General features: G+C 42.0%; 1 protein-coding gene across 1 annotated transcript in view; it reads right to left on the bottom strand.

The window, feature by feature from the left end:
* The window catches only part of vwa3a (von Willebrand factor A domain containing 3A), a 51864-nt gene that overhangs the window by 11487 nt on the left and 25377 nt on the right, over positions 1 to 15000 (bottom strand). Inside the window, exons 16-22 of the mRNA XM_063218733.1 lie at positions 12864 to 12983; positions 11397 to 11471; positions 6247 to 6394; positions 5485 to 5725; positions 3233 to 3345; positions 2091 to 2252; positions 524 to 611 (exon numbers count right to left, since the gene is read on the bottom strand). Coding sequence (XP_063074803.1) covers positions 524 to 611; positions 2091 to 2252; positions 3233 to 3345; positions 5485 to 5725; positions 6247 to 6394; positions 11397 to 11471; positions 12864 to 12983 — 947 coding nt within the window. The remainder of the gene's footprint in view (positions 1 to 523; positions 612 to 2090; positions 2253 to 3232; positions 3346 to 5484; positions 5726 to 6246; positions 6395 to 11396; positions 11472 to 12863; positions 12984 to 15000) is intronic.

The following is a 15000-nucleotide window of genomic DNA, read 5'->3' as shown; positions in this document are numbered from 1 at the left end:
GACTGTGCTATGATGATGTCTCCAGGACGAATCATTACCACTTTCTATGTCTATATTTTCATGTCTTTCTTAAGCCCCTCTAAAGGAAGGAAACGTAACAAAACTAACAAAAAAACAAAACAAAACAAAAGACTTGGGTGCATTTGTTTTAGAAAGGAGACATATTATTGCTTTCTCAAAACAATGTTGACAATGACTTTTGGTATGCGATGTCCCCAGGACAAATCATTACCGCTTTCTACGTATGTCTACTGCACTGTATATTTTCATGTTGTTCTTATGCCTTGCTACAAAACAAAACGGAACAATAACCGCCTCTGGGCTTCAGCAACAAAAGGCATTTCATAGAAATAAAATAAACAATGGCTGTATGTCTTCAGCCATGACAACATTGTTGAGTTTGAGGCATTGTCAGAATGAAATGTATTGTAGTGAAAAAACAATTGAGTTTTTTCTTCTTCTTCTGAGAACTGTTCAAAATGCATAACAGCAGCAGCAGCAGCAGCGGTAACAGCAGCCTCACCTGGGGGGATAACAGCCTTGGCACTGCTTGGCCGCCATGATAGAGCTCTTTGTGGGGAGGCTTTGATTAGGCTGTTATCCTTATTTGACTGCAGGCACAAGAAAAAAAGACATATCTGAGACAGAAAAGTGCTGTCTGGGTTCAAACATGCACAGACAGCGGCACTGTGGAACATAAAACATCTCAAGTGATTTCATTATTGACTGTCAGAGTGCTTTTTGTAAGACTGAAAGGAATATATTTCCAAATGTCGGGATATGCTTAACATAAAGCTATGTCTTGGTTGTTTTCATCAACCCTTAAAAATAAAAAAAGGATCACTAGATTTTTTTGTCTTAAAGTTTCCAAGATTGTTTCAGTGCATCAACAACTTGTTACAAAGTGAAAGGCGCTTGTAAATGAGCTTTTCTGCTATCTATGGGCAATAATTGCAATACATAAGTTTAAGGGAGCAGGCATTAACAGGAGATATAGACCCAACCTAGTGATACAATTTTTTTTTCAATAGGCCCTACTTGTACAATGGTCAGTGACGTTTCAGCTGTTGCACGCGTCAGGGCGGCGCAACCAGAGGTGCATCTTGCCACCAGGCAAGGCAGGCAGCCGCTTGGGGCCCCCAAGCCTTAGATAGTGAATAACAGCCCACACTTTACCACAGTAGTGGCGACTTTGGTTCAAATGTTCATTCTTTTGCATTTTCGCTTGGGGCCTCACCTGAGCCTAGAATCGCCTCAGGGCGTCGCAACGACAGCCAGTGGCACCATTGTATGGGTTTATTTGTCTGTCTGCTTTTAGTGAACTATCTCACAAGCATATTTATATCCACCTACAGTGACAAGCATATTCATATCCACCTCACGAGCATATTCATATCCACCTAAAATCCATATCAACCAGACGTCTGAGACCAAAACACGTCTTGCACCCACTTACTTATCAATGGAACAATTTACAAAAGCAGTTTCCTCTTCAAATCGTTTTATACGAGTAGTCTAAATCAGTGTTTCTCAACCTTTTTTAAGGCGAGGCACCCTTTCAATTCCTGACAAATTTCAAGGCACCCCAAACCAACAAGCCGTAACATGGCATCGCATTCGACACCACACAAACTTAGAAAAGTAACACATTTGGAAACATCACACAACCTACGTTTGAAGTTGCAGCTGACTGGGGCGACCTATATTTACTTTATTGTGTGTAAATGGCAGATGAAAGATTCCACTGACTAGCATTAACTTATCAATTTAGACAAATATGTATTATATTACATAATTTTATTTATCATCCACTTTTCCGCGGCATACCTGAAGGGGGCCCGCGGCACCCCAGGGTGCCCCGGCACCCCTGTTGAGAAACACTGGTCTAAACGGTTCAAATATAAACAGTTTGAAAATTTAAACCTTTTATACTTAAGATTATTATTTAATTATTATTTAATTATTATTTGACTGCTTACATGAGGCATATTTAATCAGTTTACACATTTAATCAGATGAAAAGTGCATATATGAACTAATGACACAGTGACAGGAGAGCAAGGTTCAGGGCCTGGCTGGGTTGCACTTACCAGTCGAGTGAGGGTGAGCAGGGTGGGTCGGGGTGGGGGGAGTTTGTGCTGTTGTGCCCCGGATAGGGCACTCTTGACTGGGGCGCTGCTCGGCCGAGCCTGGCCTGCACCCGGAGCCCTGCCAGAGGTCCTCTGGATGAGGGTCTCCACCAGCTCACTGCACTGCAGAATGGGAGGCCAGAAAAGTGGGTTGACAGCAGAGAAAGAATCATTCCTCCATAATTGCCCGTTGGTTAACTTTGAAGTTTTACATCAATATGCCAGTACCCTTGCCCTGCCAAGCTCTTACTTCCATGTTTCTCCAATGACTCACCAATTCCCCTGTGCTGTCCCCCTAAATAACTGTAAGTCACTTTGGATAAAAGCGTCAGCTAAGAGTAATGTGATGTGAGTGCGACGAGGTTGACATGGGGGTTTGGGGAGTAACATACCGTACGGAAACAAGTCACGTCGAGGCTGGAGTCTGTCAGGCGGCAGGCGAACTGACTGAAGGACAGATCGCTTCCTGCCTTTGGCTCACAGTGCATAGTGACACATTAAGTGCATTCAACCATGTTGGAGGCAACGAGACATAAATGCTATTGCCAACACAGGAGGAAACAGATGAGGCTTCAGATATAGCTGGCTACACTGTGCTGTCCAAGACTACAGCAGCAATAATGTATCACATACAGCATCAGTGGGAGCCGTATATCACTGATAGCCTTATATTTATGTAGAATAAAATAGAATGAAATAGAACAGAATATAATGCCTTCGATTACCTCTATGAATATGCAACTAGGAAACAAACGGTCACTGTCTCTGAAAGTGTTTCACCTGGTGTGTCAACTCAAAAAAGCAACTGAATATACAGTATGTATACATTACTTGCATCAGCCATTGTGTGTGTGGTGTGTACATCAGTTCATTTCACTACTCAGTAGTTAAACATACAGTATAGCGACAAACATGTATGCAAAGAGGTTGAAACATCCCACGCAACAGTGCATCATGTATGTACATTTAAGTATTCACAACAGAGAATAAGATTAAAAAAAAGAATGGCATATATGAACATGCCAACAGTGTATCACTTCCGACATCAGTGTGAAGACTGGATCATTAGCATGCTTGGCTACATCTACATGATGTGAACATACATGTACAGCATGTAGGTGTTGAGTTGAGAGACGTACTCTCACCTTCTGCCAATAACAAGCAGCCTTTTCCATCTCACCAATTAGGGTGTTGACGTCATCACTTTCAACAATGCCTGCAGGGGGAGAGAGAGAGAGAGACGGAGAGAGAGAGAAAGAGAGAGAGAGAGAGAGAGAGGGAGAGAGAGAGAGAGAAAGAGAGAGAGAGAGTGAGAGAAGGCATGCTCAGATTTGTCCACGTTGTCATTACAAACTCCCACAACAGTCTTTTCTGATGGTGATACTCGTGAACAGAAACATGTCCCGTGCATGAGGCACAGAACACTGCAAATATGGTTGCCGGTAATGATGTCAATTCCTACGGATCCTATAAGGATCTTGAGCTTCAAGAAAATATTACATCACCCGTAAAGATTTGACCTGTGATTGTCAAGAATCAAATGGGCTATGAATATCTACAGTGCTGGTTTCACAACATTTTTAAATGCGAATATTTTATATTTATTTCTTATATTTATTATATTACTCCATTTTGACAGGTGTGTTTTAGACCTCTGACTGGGATATTTTAAAACCACAGTTTTGAAATGAACGTTCTAAAGCTCCGTTTACATGTAAGCAAGAGGCTAAAACCTATGCATTTTCAAAAATATCCATATTGGCTACTGTACGTGTTAACAGCTTCAAAAGCCAAGTCCTTAGTTCATTTTTATGAAGCTGTGTCCTTAAGTGACAGTCGTTGTGCTCTAGCATTACTGCTGTTGAGCAGGTGTCTGCCATTAGACTGATGAGGATGCTGGGTAATGGGCATGCAGCGTTCCTGGAAAATGACAGAGCCTTCAGCAGAGCTCCACACAGCAGGGATGACAGGGATGAAAGCACCAGCAGTGGCTTAGGAGAACAAAGTGGCCCTTTGGGCACGCTAGACCAAGACAGAGACAGAGACAGAGAAACTCCCACACAATATGGCGGTCGGCTGGCCTGCCTCTCTTCGTGCCTCTCTTCTCCACTGTGCTCTAGCTACAAAGGACACTGGGAATGTTTTGATCCCTCTCCAACTCCACCACAGTCTTGTTTTTGAACTCGCAACAAAATGTTCAGAGATAACGTAAAGATCTCTCCAACCAACAACCCCAACCTCCTCTGGTTTATAAATTCCAAGAAAACTCACAGAAATAATTTAAAGATCCCCTCCCCCCATCAACTATCCTGCTTATGACACCTTCCAGAGTTATGTCCATCTCCACATGTCAGCAGATTCTTTTCTGATAGCCCTACTGCATTTCGGTAAATTGAGACATCTTTTTTCACCGCACTACACAGTACAGTCAGTCTCAAACACTGTCGGTTACTTCCTGGCTGTTTACTCTCATTGGCAGATTGGAATGTGCATTTGTTCCTAATTATCACCTTCCTGTGCCATGAGCTTCACTAATGAATAACATGTGGGCTGAGGAACAAATGCGAACCAGAGAAGCCCACAATGGTGCCCACAATACCATGTTGCCAACCAGGTCTTGACATTGGTCCCTGCCAACCAATTTGGCTGTGGATAGTAATCATTTCAGTGCCAGTAGAAGCTTTGGCAGGTAGGTTGCTACAATTGTTTGCATTTAAGCTCAAATAGCAGCCTTTTTTATGTGGGAAGCTATTTCAATACTGTGTAGTTATCTTCTTACTTCAGCACTTCATCTTCTTAGTTTAACCATAGGCTATCATGTTAAAAAACCCTGACCAGGCGTGACTAGCAGAAAGGCAGAATGGCTAGTGACTTGAGAAAAGCAACAGGATAAAAAAAATGGCCAGTGAGTAAAATAGTCCTAAAATAGCCCTGGCCCAGCCTACCCAGTGGCTGGGTACTGTAATGCGATGCCAGCGACCAGGATTTGATTCCGGCCCGGCTCATCTGCCAGGGACTCACTAGTTCGACGCCCTTTCGTGACTTACCGCTTACGTCATACGACCCTAAACCTAATCCTAACCCTAACCTTAACCCTAAACCTAACCCTAAACCTAACCCTAACCTTAACCCTAACCCTAACCTTAACCCTAAACCTAACCCTAACCTTAAATCGCTTGTTTGAAATGTTTGATTACCATGTGAAGTCACGAGAGGGCGTCAAACTAGTGAATCTCCCAACACATTGCCTGTCTCTCTCATACTGTCTTGTCTGAAAAATAATAAGAAGCCCATAAAACATAATAAATAATAATAACAAAATAGTCAAGCCCTGATGCCCACATGGCAGCCCCACCTGTCGGGCTGATCCAGTGGAAGCGGCCCCTCCCAGCCTTCGCCAGTGTCCGCAGTGCCAGGGCGGTGTCTGCTGATGTGAGAGGGTGCGTGGCTGACGAGAGGGGGTGCGTGGGTGACGAGAGGGGGTGCGTGGGTGACGGGCTGCTGCTGGGGGTCCCTTGGGGGTCAGTGAAGAGGCAGACGTGGAGCCTGGCATCCACAGTGCTGCAGCACTCAGAGACGTATGCACTCACTGCTGCCTGGTAAGTTAAGCGGTGAAAGACCATCGATACAAACAGATACACACAGACATGCGTGTGTGCATGCGTGCGTACGTGCGTGCGTGCGTGCGTGCATGTGTTCGCATGCACGCATGCACACACGCACACACACACACAAAAACATTTGCCAAGATAAAAGGAGTAAGATGCACACCTCATATCTAATCGATAAAACCAAACCATGCCCTCAGGTAAGCTGTGAGTCTATCTCAAAATACATCACTGAGCAACTGAATACATAACATACACACTCAAAGGGACATGTAGGCCTACTGTACAAACACAATAATGAACAGCAAGGTCTTGGTTGTGAAGAGAAACCCAACACGAAGCAACCTTGGGTTCCATGACAGACATTTTATAACTATTACTATATGTTTTATTATTAATAGTAGTAGTAGCAATATCATATCATTTATTATTATTATTATTATTATTATTATTATTACTATTATTATTATTATCATTATTGTTGTTGTTGTTGTTGTTGTCTTTATTACCATGTCCTGGTCAGGCACTCCGGTGGTGAAGAGGTAGAGGCCCTGGGGCTGTGTGGTGGCCCTAGCGTGGTGAGGGTCCCCCTCCAGGGCCAGCCTCAGGGCCCCCAGGGTGTTACGGCCCCCAGCACATTGGCAGCCCTGGAGCCACCTGTGGATGAAACAGAAGCCCCACCCGCATCCCTTCCATCACTGAGACCCTGAAGAACTGGATGTCTAAAGGTCTAACCTAAGAAGATGTTTACAGGTGTATGAATATTTTTGAGAGCACATCAGATTCTGCTTCTTGTTCACACATATACACAAGAGTTTTAGAAAGCTCATTTCAAAGCTCATTTTAAAAAATATATCCCTTTAGCTGCTGTTTCCACGTAGCTGGATATTTTGAAATGAGGATATTTCTCCTGTTTACATTGGTTTTGGCCTTCCGTTTCCCCGTAAGAGGAATGCAGCTTTAAAAATATCTCATTTAGGGGCTAAAACGCAACTGTTACATGGATTTTTTTCATTTTTATCCACATGTTGCGTTTCCACCTACACAGGAGAACAAAAATATACACATTTAAAAATATTCGGCTACGGGGAAACAGCACCTTAGGAGGCTAAAACCCACCTGTCACATTAGAGATTTTATTTTCATCCACATGTCGTGTTTACACGTTAATGGATAAAAAAATATCCACATTCAAAAACGAAGAATATTTAAATGTAAGTTCACGGCGAGATAATGTAATAGATTACGGCTAACATCCATTTAAAAATGTGTGCAAAATCTGGGAACATGGCCTTGTTAAATGTCATGAAATGTCATCAGCTGTTCTGCGTTACTACTACGCAGGCCTATAGCGCCTATGGTCGCGCACGTCTTCTGTTGTTTTCTAGGCCCATCCTTCCTCTTAAATGTCATGAAATGTCATCAGCTGTTCTGCGTTACTACTACGCGGGCCTATAGCGCCTATGGTCGCGCACGTCTTCTGTTGTTTTCTAGGCCCATCCTTCCTCTTCTTTCGCCATAAAAAAAAAACAAAAAAAAAAACATTGGTGACATCCCTGCGTGAAAACTGGACTATGCGCCTTTTCTTTTTTTTTTTCTCGTCCCTGCTATGTGGGCATTGCTTCCGAAGCACATAGGCACGATTTTTCATTACTTTATTGGACACTGACAGCTGTATACAGCAAGTTCAGAAAAGAAAAATAGAGCAGGTTTGACTTATGTTACGCTGCATGAAAGTGGAATTATGAACGCTGGTTCAAACAGACTGTCAAGCAGACAGACTTTTCTTTTATTTATATACTTCTCTTTTTTCCCTTTTCTCTGACGTTAAATCACTCAAGATAGGCTCACGTTTTCTGTGAGATATAAACTATAGTTAATTTTTTGGAAACTGGAAAATTATAAGGCCTAGTTGGAATGAATAAACTAAGTATCTGGTGAAGTGTAGGACCAGTATGACTATTTTGTTGTGTTCTCTATCCCACTTGAGTAATGTGAAAGCCTAAGCCCCAGGAGTAGGACTGTTAAGCTCATTATATATTATATTAAATCAAGCCAGGTAGACTGAGCTTTACTATGTGACCCCTCACCCCTCCCCAATGCAATCTTATATTGCCTTATGTGGGTTTTTTTGTTCTGTGTTTTTGTGTGTGTGTGAGAGTGTGGGTGTGAATGTGTTTGTGTTGGTGATTATTGCTCTCTTCCTGCCTCCCTCATCCAGCTGTTTCTGCCTTTATCAGCTAGGCTACTCATTTATGATTAAGATGCTCTACCCCACCTTTCTTCATGGAAGATAAATGAATTTCGCTAAGGGGCTACTTATTGTACATTTGAATATTAGGAGCTTGATGCCTAAAATTGATTTATTGCGAGCTTGGCTTACCTACAACAAACCCCATGTGATTACATTATCTGAAACTTGGCTAAACAATGGTATCTCTGACAAGGATATTAAACTTGATGACTATGTATCATTCAGGAAAGACAGAGGATCTAGAGGTGGCGGACTATTAACATATGTTGCATCAAATTTGACTGCTGATCTTGCTTTTCCTGAGGAGAGTCCCCAGTATTTTGAAGGACTTTTTGTTAACATTACTTTTCATGAAAATAAAAGTTTAATTATTGGCAATATCTATAAACCACCATCTGCCCCTGCTGAAACCACTGATTGCATTTTGTCTACTATTAATTCCCTTAACCGTTCTACTGAAAAAATTATACTTGGTGATTTCAACTCTAACTGGTTAGACCGCTCCTCCCATAAGGTTCGCACTCTTTTTAATAGTATAAATTTATCTCAGATTATTTCAGAACCCACTCGAGTTGGCCCCAGCTCCTCATCTCTGTTGGACTGGATACTAGTTTCCCATCCGGGCAGAATAACTCAATCAGGTGTGCTACCTGACTCCTTTAGTGACCACTCAATGGTATTTTGTGTCTGGAAAATTAAATTGGTACATCCTCCTCCCAAACTGATTAAGATTAGGCATATCAATAAAATTAATCCTGAACACCTCATTCAAGACATCTTGAATGTGAATTGGGGAAGATTTCAACTAATTCCAACTGTTGAAGAAGCCTGGCACTTCTTTTATTCTGAGTTCCTGCAAGTAATTAACAAAAATGCACCATTGATTTCAAAGAAGATCAGAGGTCAAAATCTTCCCTGGATCAAAGGTGAACTTATTGGTTTACTTAAACAAAGAGATAAGGCCTGGGGAAAATTCCGCAAAACCAGAGATTCTACAGACTGGAACATTTACAAGGAGCTAAGGAATAGATGTAAAACTGAAACAAGGAATGCTAAAGCAAGTTACTTTAAGAATAGCCTGGCAACAGACTTTCAAAAATCCTAAAAAATTTTGGAAAAAAATGAATTATCTTACAAACAAATCCTCAAAATCTTCCACAACCCATATTAGTTCTAATGGCCAAATGGTAAGTGAACCTGTAATGATTGCTGAGACATTCAGTCATCACTTTGCTACAATAGGACAAACTATGTCAGGTAACTCCCATTATGGGCCAAGCCTGACTCAGGGCAGGAGTAACAGTTCCTTTTGCTTCAATATAGTCTCCCCATTTGACGTCCAGAGGGTCATCGATGGTATGAGAGCTGGATGTAGCGCAGGCCCAGACGGCCTGGATATTAGGTTCTTTAAACTGGCCTCTCATGTTCTGTCATTCCCTTTAGCTGATCTATTCAACTTATCTTTAACAACAGGTGAAATACCTTCCTCATGGAAAAGTGCTAGAGTAATTCCTCTTCACAAGGGCGGCAGTACCTCAGATATGAACAATTACAGACCTATTTCAATAATTAATAGTGTAACAAAAATATTTGAAAAGCTCATATTTAACCAATTGTCCACATATCTTACGGACCACAACATATTATCTCAGCATCAATCAGGATTCCGACCCGGTTACTCAACCACAACTGCTCTCTTAAAATTTACCAATGATGTAATGTCAGCTGCAGACAGCAACATGCCCTCAGGTGCTATATTTATTGACCTCTCTAAGGCATTTGACTTAGTTGACCATTACCTTTTATTAGATAAGTTACATGCTATTGGCCTGTCCAGTACAGCTTTACTATTTTTCAATTCATTTCTTCATAACAGAACTCAAAGCGTCTTCTTTCAGGGTAGGGTAAATTAATTGATAAGGGCGTTCCTCAAGGTTCATCGTTGGGCCCTCTGTTGTTTTCTATTTTCATCAATGATTTGCCACAAATGTGCTCTGATAGTCAAATTCACTTATATGCTGACGATACTGTATTGTACTATTCCTCTGCTAATATTTCTCATATTCAACATACTCTCCAATCTGACTTCAACAAAGTGCAACAGTGGTTTCTCTCAAATAAGCTTCTCCTGAACAAGGAAAAATCATATAGCATGCTGTTTTGTACTCGAACCAGCTCTCTGCCATCTACTAACTGGTCAGTTACTCTTCTTGATGGAACACTACTAGATAGAGTGGAGGAGTTTAAATACCTGGGTGTCTGGCTGGACTCTCAGCTCTCCTTTAGACATCATATTAACACAATTTCCAAGAAAATAACTGGTTGTTTAAAATCTCTTTATCGTTCAGTTGACTGCTTTTCACAGGAGGTCCGTAAAAGAATTGTAACTCAGTTAATTTTTCCAATTCTTGACTATGCAGATGTTGTATATGGTAATACTCCTGAAACTCATCTTCATCCTCTCAATGTACTGTACAACAGTCTTTGTAGATTTGTACTTAGATGTCCGTATAGGACACATCACTGTACAATGTATGAAGCCTTGAACTGGCCTGCACCCAAGAATAGAAGAAAGCTCCACTGGTCAATTCTCATTTTTAAATGTATACACACACAGTCCCCTCCTTACCTGAAAGAGCTACTAACCCCCCTAAGCTCTGACTATAGCCTACGTAACATTGACCATCTGTTCTTAGTGACACCCAGAATTAGAAAGGAAATCGGTCGCCGAGCATTTAAATTCAAAGCTCCATCAGTTTGGAATAGCCTTCCCTCTTCATTTAGGTCCATCACTTCCCTTTATATTTTTAGATCATCTTTAATCACTTACTTTGAAACATCCTGCTCTTGTTTCTGAAAGGCCTTAGTTGCTGGGTCGGGTTTTTTGTTTGTTTGTTTCTGGTTACGGTCTGTTTTGTTTTTGTGTTTTTTGGGTTTTCTGTTGTCTTGTTTTGCCCTCTTCCTTCTCATTCTTTTTCATTTTTCTTTTCATTCATATGATTTCTTTAACAACTAATGGCATCTTGTAAACCATACTATTGTAGCATGTTGGGTGGTGGGGTAGTTTGGAGAGCAACGCCAGTGAGTGAATGAGTGAGTGTGTGTGTCTATGTCTACTGTTTTGTTTTGTTTTTTGTTTTTGTACTGTACTGTCAGTAGGACCCCCTCGAAAATGAGATGGCACATCTCAAGGGGCCATCCTTGTAACAAATAAATAAAATAAAATAAATAAATAAAAATACCCCATCCCCTCTTTTATCACTTTGTTACATAAAACCCTCCATGATCCCGGTAGGAAAAGCCTGAACTTGAACAAGTGTTCACTTATGGGCAAAATGGGGCAATAATAAATAATAAATATAATGTAGGACTGAGCACAATATGAAAGGCCTTTGCTGCTCTTACTGCCAGGCCTCTTGAAGGCTCTTGTGAGAAACAGGAACCTGGGCTTCTCTCCAGGACGCCACCTCCGTACCAAACCTGCCAGACATAAGCAGAGCAGGAGAAGAACACACATGTGGATGAGGAAGGTCGACTTGACCTTGGATGAGATAGACGGCTCGAGCAGTTACATCACAGTGCAGTGCACTGAATTGTGCAGAGGTGAATTAAAGGGGCTCTATGTAGGATTAAAAGTGCAATTAATTACTGTCCCGAGCCAGCCGATGCTTATTTGAGTCATTAGTAAGTGAACGATGACTCTCCCGTCCCGACCACTTTCACGATCCGTCCGCTGAGAACCCCACATGTAACTTTTGGCAGAGCGAGTGTCGTGGGCAACATTTCTCATACGAAAAATCGCTTTACATATCGTATTAAGATTTGTATCAACTACAGGCATTCCGTGATGGAAAAACTCACAGCCAGTTTATTTAAACAGCATTTTTCATGAGAGTGTAGATTTTGAGACAGGCATGCAAGGGGCACCGCGCAAACTACATCATGCTACATTGCGCCCCTTTAAGTAGAGGTAAAAGTTATTATTGCTGTAAATACAACACTATGCATGATCTTACTGTATATAGTTATTTAACTGTATCTAATGAGGTAGATAGATACACTGTAAGAGTACCTCTATTTTACTGACAGACCTCCGGAATTAGAACAATACTGACAATTGTACTGGGGCTACTCCCCCTCTGTACCAAACCTGCCAGAGACAAAAGCCAGAGAATAACATATGGATGAAGAAGGTCATCTTGACCTTGGATGCCACAGACGGCTCAACCAGCTACATCCACCCTGCAGTGCACTGAATCATGGGTAAAACTGACAGCTGTACAGGGACCACTGACCTCAGCAAGTACTATAGTGTTATTTTTCCCAGGCTTCTGGGCAGACGAGGAGCTCTAATTGATACTACTTTTCCATTCAGAAACGAATGGAGCGAGGCACGGCACGGCACACTCGAGACTCCAACAAAAATTATGCAAATCGTTCCCCAAAAAGCAGGCAGCAACAGCAGCACAGCGATCCGCGCTAATGGGAGACTAAGTCTGTTTATTCACAGGGAGGCTTTTAACCAGACACAATTACCCATATTTTCACCCACTGCTTCACAAAACTACCATCCTCCCACTGCGTCAGGCCGCATTTTAGTCACTTAACTCCCTTTTTCCACTAAATAATAAAGCCATGTTTAGTGTGTGAGAGCCCCTCCAGGGCACATTACTCAGACTAAGAGTTAGAGGTTAAGAGTTTTTTTTTGTTTACATGTAGCACACTGCTTCTTCTTCACGACCATGACACGGTCACACATTATCGCCTGGCCCCTGGGGCTGTACAGTACACGTGACCTGACCATGCTGGGCTGTTGGGGCTAAAAGTGTGAGCGTGTAAAGAGTATGAGGGAGCGTTGTGTTTGTGACCTACACGGTGACATTGAAGCTCTGCTGGCTGCTGAGATGTTCCTCCAGGAGCAGACGGAGGCAGAGCAGCACGTGGAGCCAGTGACGCTCATTAGGGCTCGAAACGTCCACCAGAATATGCACCCTGTTACGGGGAGAGGGGGAGGGAGAAGGAGAGAGAGAGAGAGAGGGAGAGGGAGAAGGGGAGAAGGGAGAAGGAGAGAGGAGGGAGAAGGAGAAATAGAGAGGGAGAGGGAGAGGGGGATGTGTGAGGGAGGGTGAGAGAGAGAGAGGGAGAAAGGGAGAAGGGGATGTGTGAGGGAGGGTGAGAGAGAGAGAGGGAGAGGGGGGAGATGTGGGGGAGAGAGAGAGAGAGAGAGAAAGAGAGAGAGAGGGCGGGGAGAGAGCTTCAGCATTAATAGGCAATATTTACTTTGTCGATGGAGCATATAAAGAGATGGAGATGGAGATGTGTATCTAGACTGTGTGTATGTGTGTGTGTGTGTGTGTGTGTGTGTGTGTGTGTGTGTGTGTGTGTGTGTGTGTGTGTGTGTGTGTGTGTGTGTGTGTGTGTGTGTGTGTGTGTGTGTGTGTGTGTGTGTGTGCGTGTGTGAGAGAGAGAGACAGACAGAGGCACAGAGAGAGAGAGAGAGAGACCGAGACAGAGACGGAGAGAAACAGACAGGCAGACAGACAGAAACAGATAGACTAGGTAGAAAAAAAACCTGAAACTAAAAACACTGTACAGTATATCACGAAAGTGAATACACCCCTCACAGTTTTGCAGATTTTTGAGTATATCTTTTCATAGGAAAGCATTACAGAAATTTCACTTTGACACAATGATTAGTGACCTTTTAACAACATATTTAACCGCTTAAATTTCTTGTTCAGTCAGAAAAAAACTAAATACAGCCATTAATGTTTGAACATGTACTCACAAAAGTGAGTACACCCCAGATTAAAATCCGGTAGAGAAGGGGCTGTGTTGGCTCGAATCGTCTCGAATTGAAATGAAATGAAAAGGGATGAAAAGGGAGGTCATCAGTGTGCGTTTCAACCTTTCTTTGCATTGAACTTTTACATTTTGAGTCTGCATCTGGCTTAAATAGATTGGTGTGAGATTTGAATGCAATCCTATGGAGAATATCAGGATCTGCTTCAGTAGTCACAGTGCATGATGACATGCATGTTTCTTTTAGGTGTATTTCAGATTGCCAATGTTGACAGCATTCATGCATCCCCAAACCATGTCAGTCCCACTACCATGCTTGGCTATGGAGAGGATACACCTTTTTTGTAAAACTCACTTGTTTACCACCACACATGCTTGACACCATCTAAAGTATATTTGTTTATCTTGGTCTCTTCAGATCACACAACATGGTTCCAGTGATCCATATCCTTGGTCTGTTCATCTCTCTTGAGACCAAGGTAAACAAATTTGCCCCTTCTCTACCGGATTTTAATCTGGGGTGTACTCACTTTTGTGAGTACATGTTCAAACATTATTGGCTGTATTTAGTTTTTTTCTGAGTGAACAAGAAATTTAAGCGGTTAAATATGTTGTTAAAAGGTCACTAATCATTGTGTCCAAGTGAAATTTCTGTAATGCTTTCCTATGAAAAGATATACTCAAAAATCTGCAAAACTGTGAGGGGTGTATTCACTTTCGTGATATACTGTATATATGACAGCATGATAGTTCGTTTTAACCAATCATATCACTCAACTCAAAGTACATTATGTGGTTTTCTCCTCCTTTATTTGTCTTTTATTTATCATTTCTTTTTAGTGTGATACAAATGTAATTTTTTGTGTTTTATTTGCTGATTTTTGCCTATAAATCTATTTGGGGTAGAGACGTTGGACTGCTTAGCCTGTAGTGATGAAGAGCTCTGGTGTGGATGTGTGACTGTGTGTAATGTATGTGTTTGATGTTTATAGGGACCCCCTCGAAAAAGAGATGGAACATCTCAAGGGGTTATCCCTTAATAAAATAATTGAATTGAATTGAATTGAATTATGTCTATGCATTTCATATGCCATATGCTGTAGATCCAGACGGCACCTCTGCCCCGCCCATGAAACTGCATGTTTTCCCCTCCGTATGCTCCACCCGCTGGTCATGTGGTGCCAATCACTACCAGTTATCAGGCATA

The sequence above is a fragment of the Engraulis encrasicolus genome, chromosome 2 (genome assembly GCF_034702125.1).
Source record: "Engraulis encrasicolus isolate BLACKSEA-1 chromosome 2, IST_EnEncr_1.0, whole genome shotgun sequence".
NCBI classification, from domain to species: Eukaryota; Metazoa; Chordata; class Actinopteri; order Clupeiformes; family Engraulidae; genus Engraulis; species Engraulis encrasicolus.
Note: the sequence above shows the minus strand (reverse complement) of the source record. Positions and strands in the feature narration are given on the sequence as shown.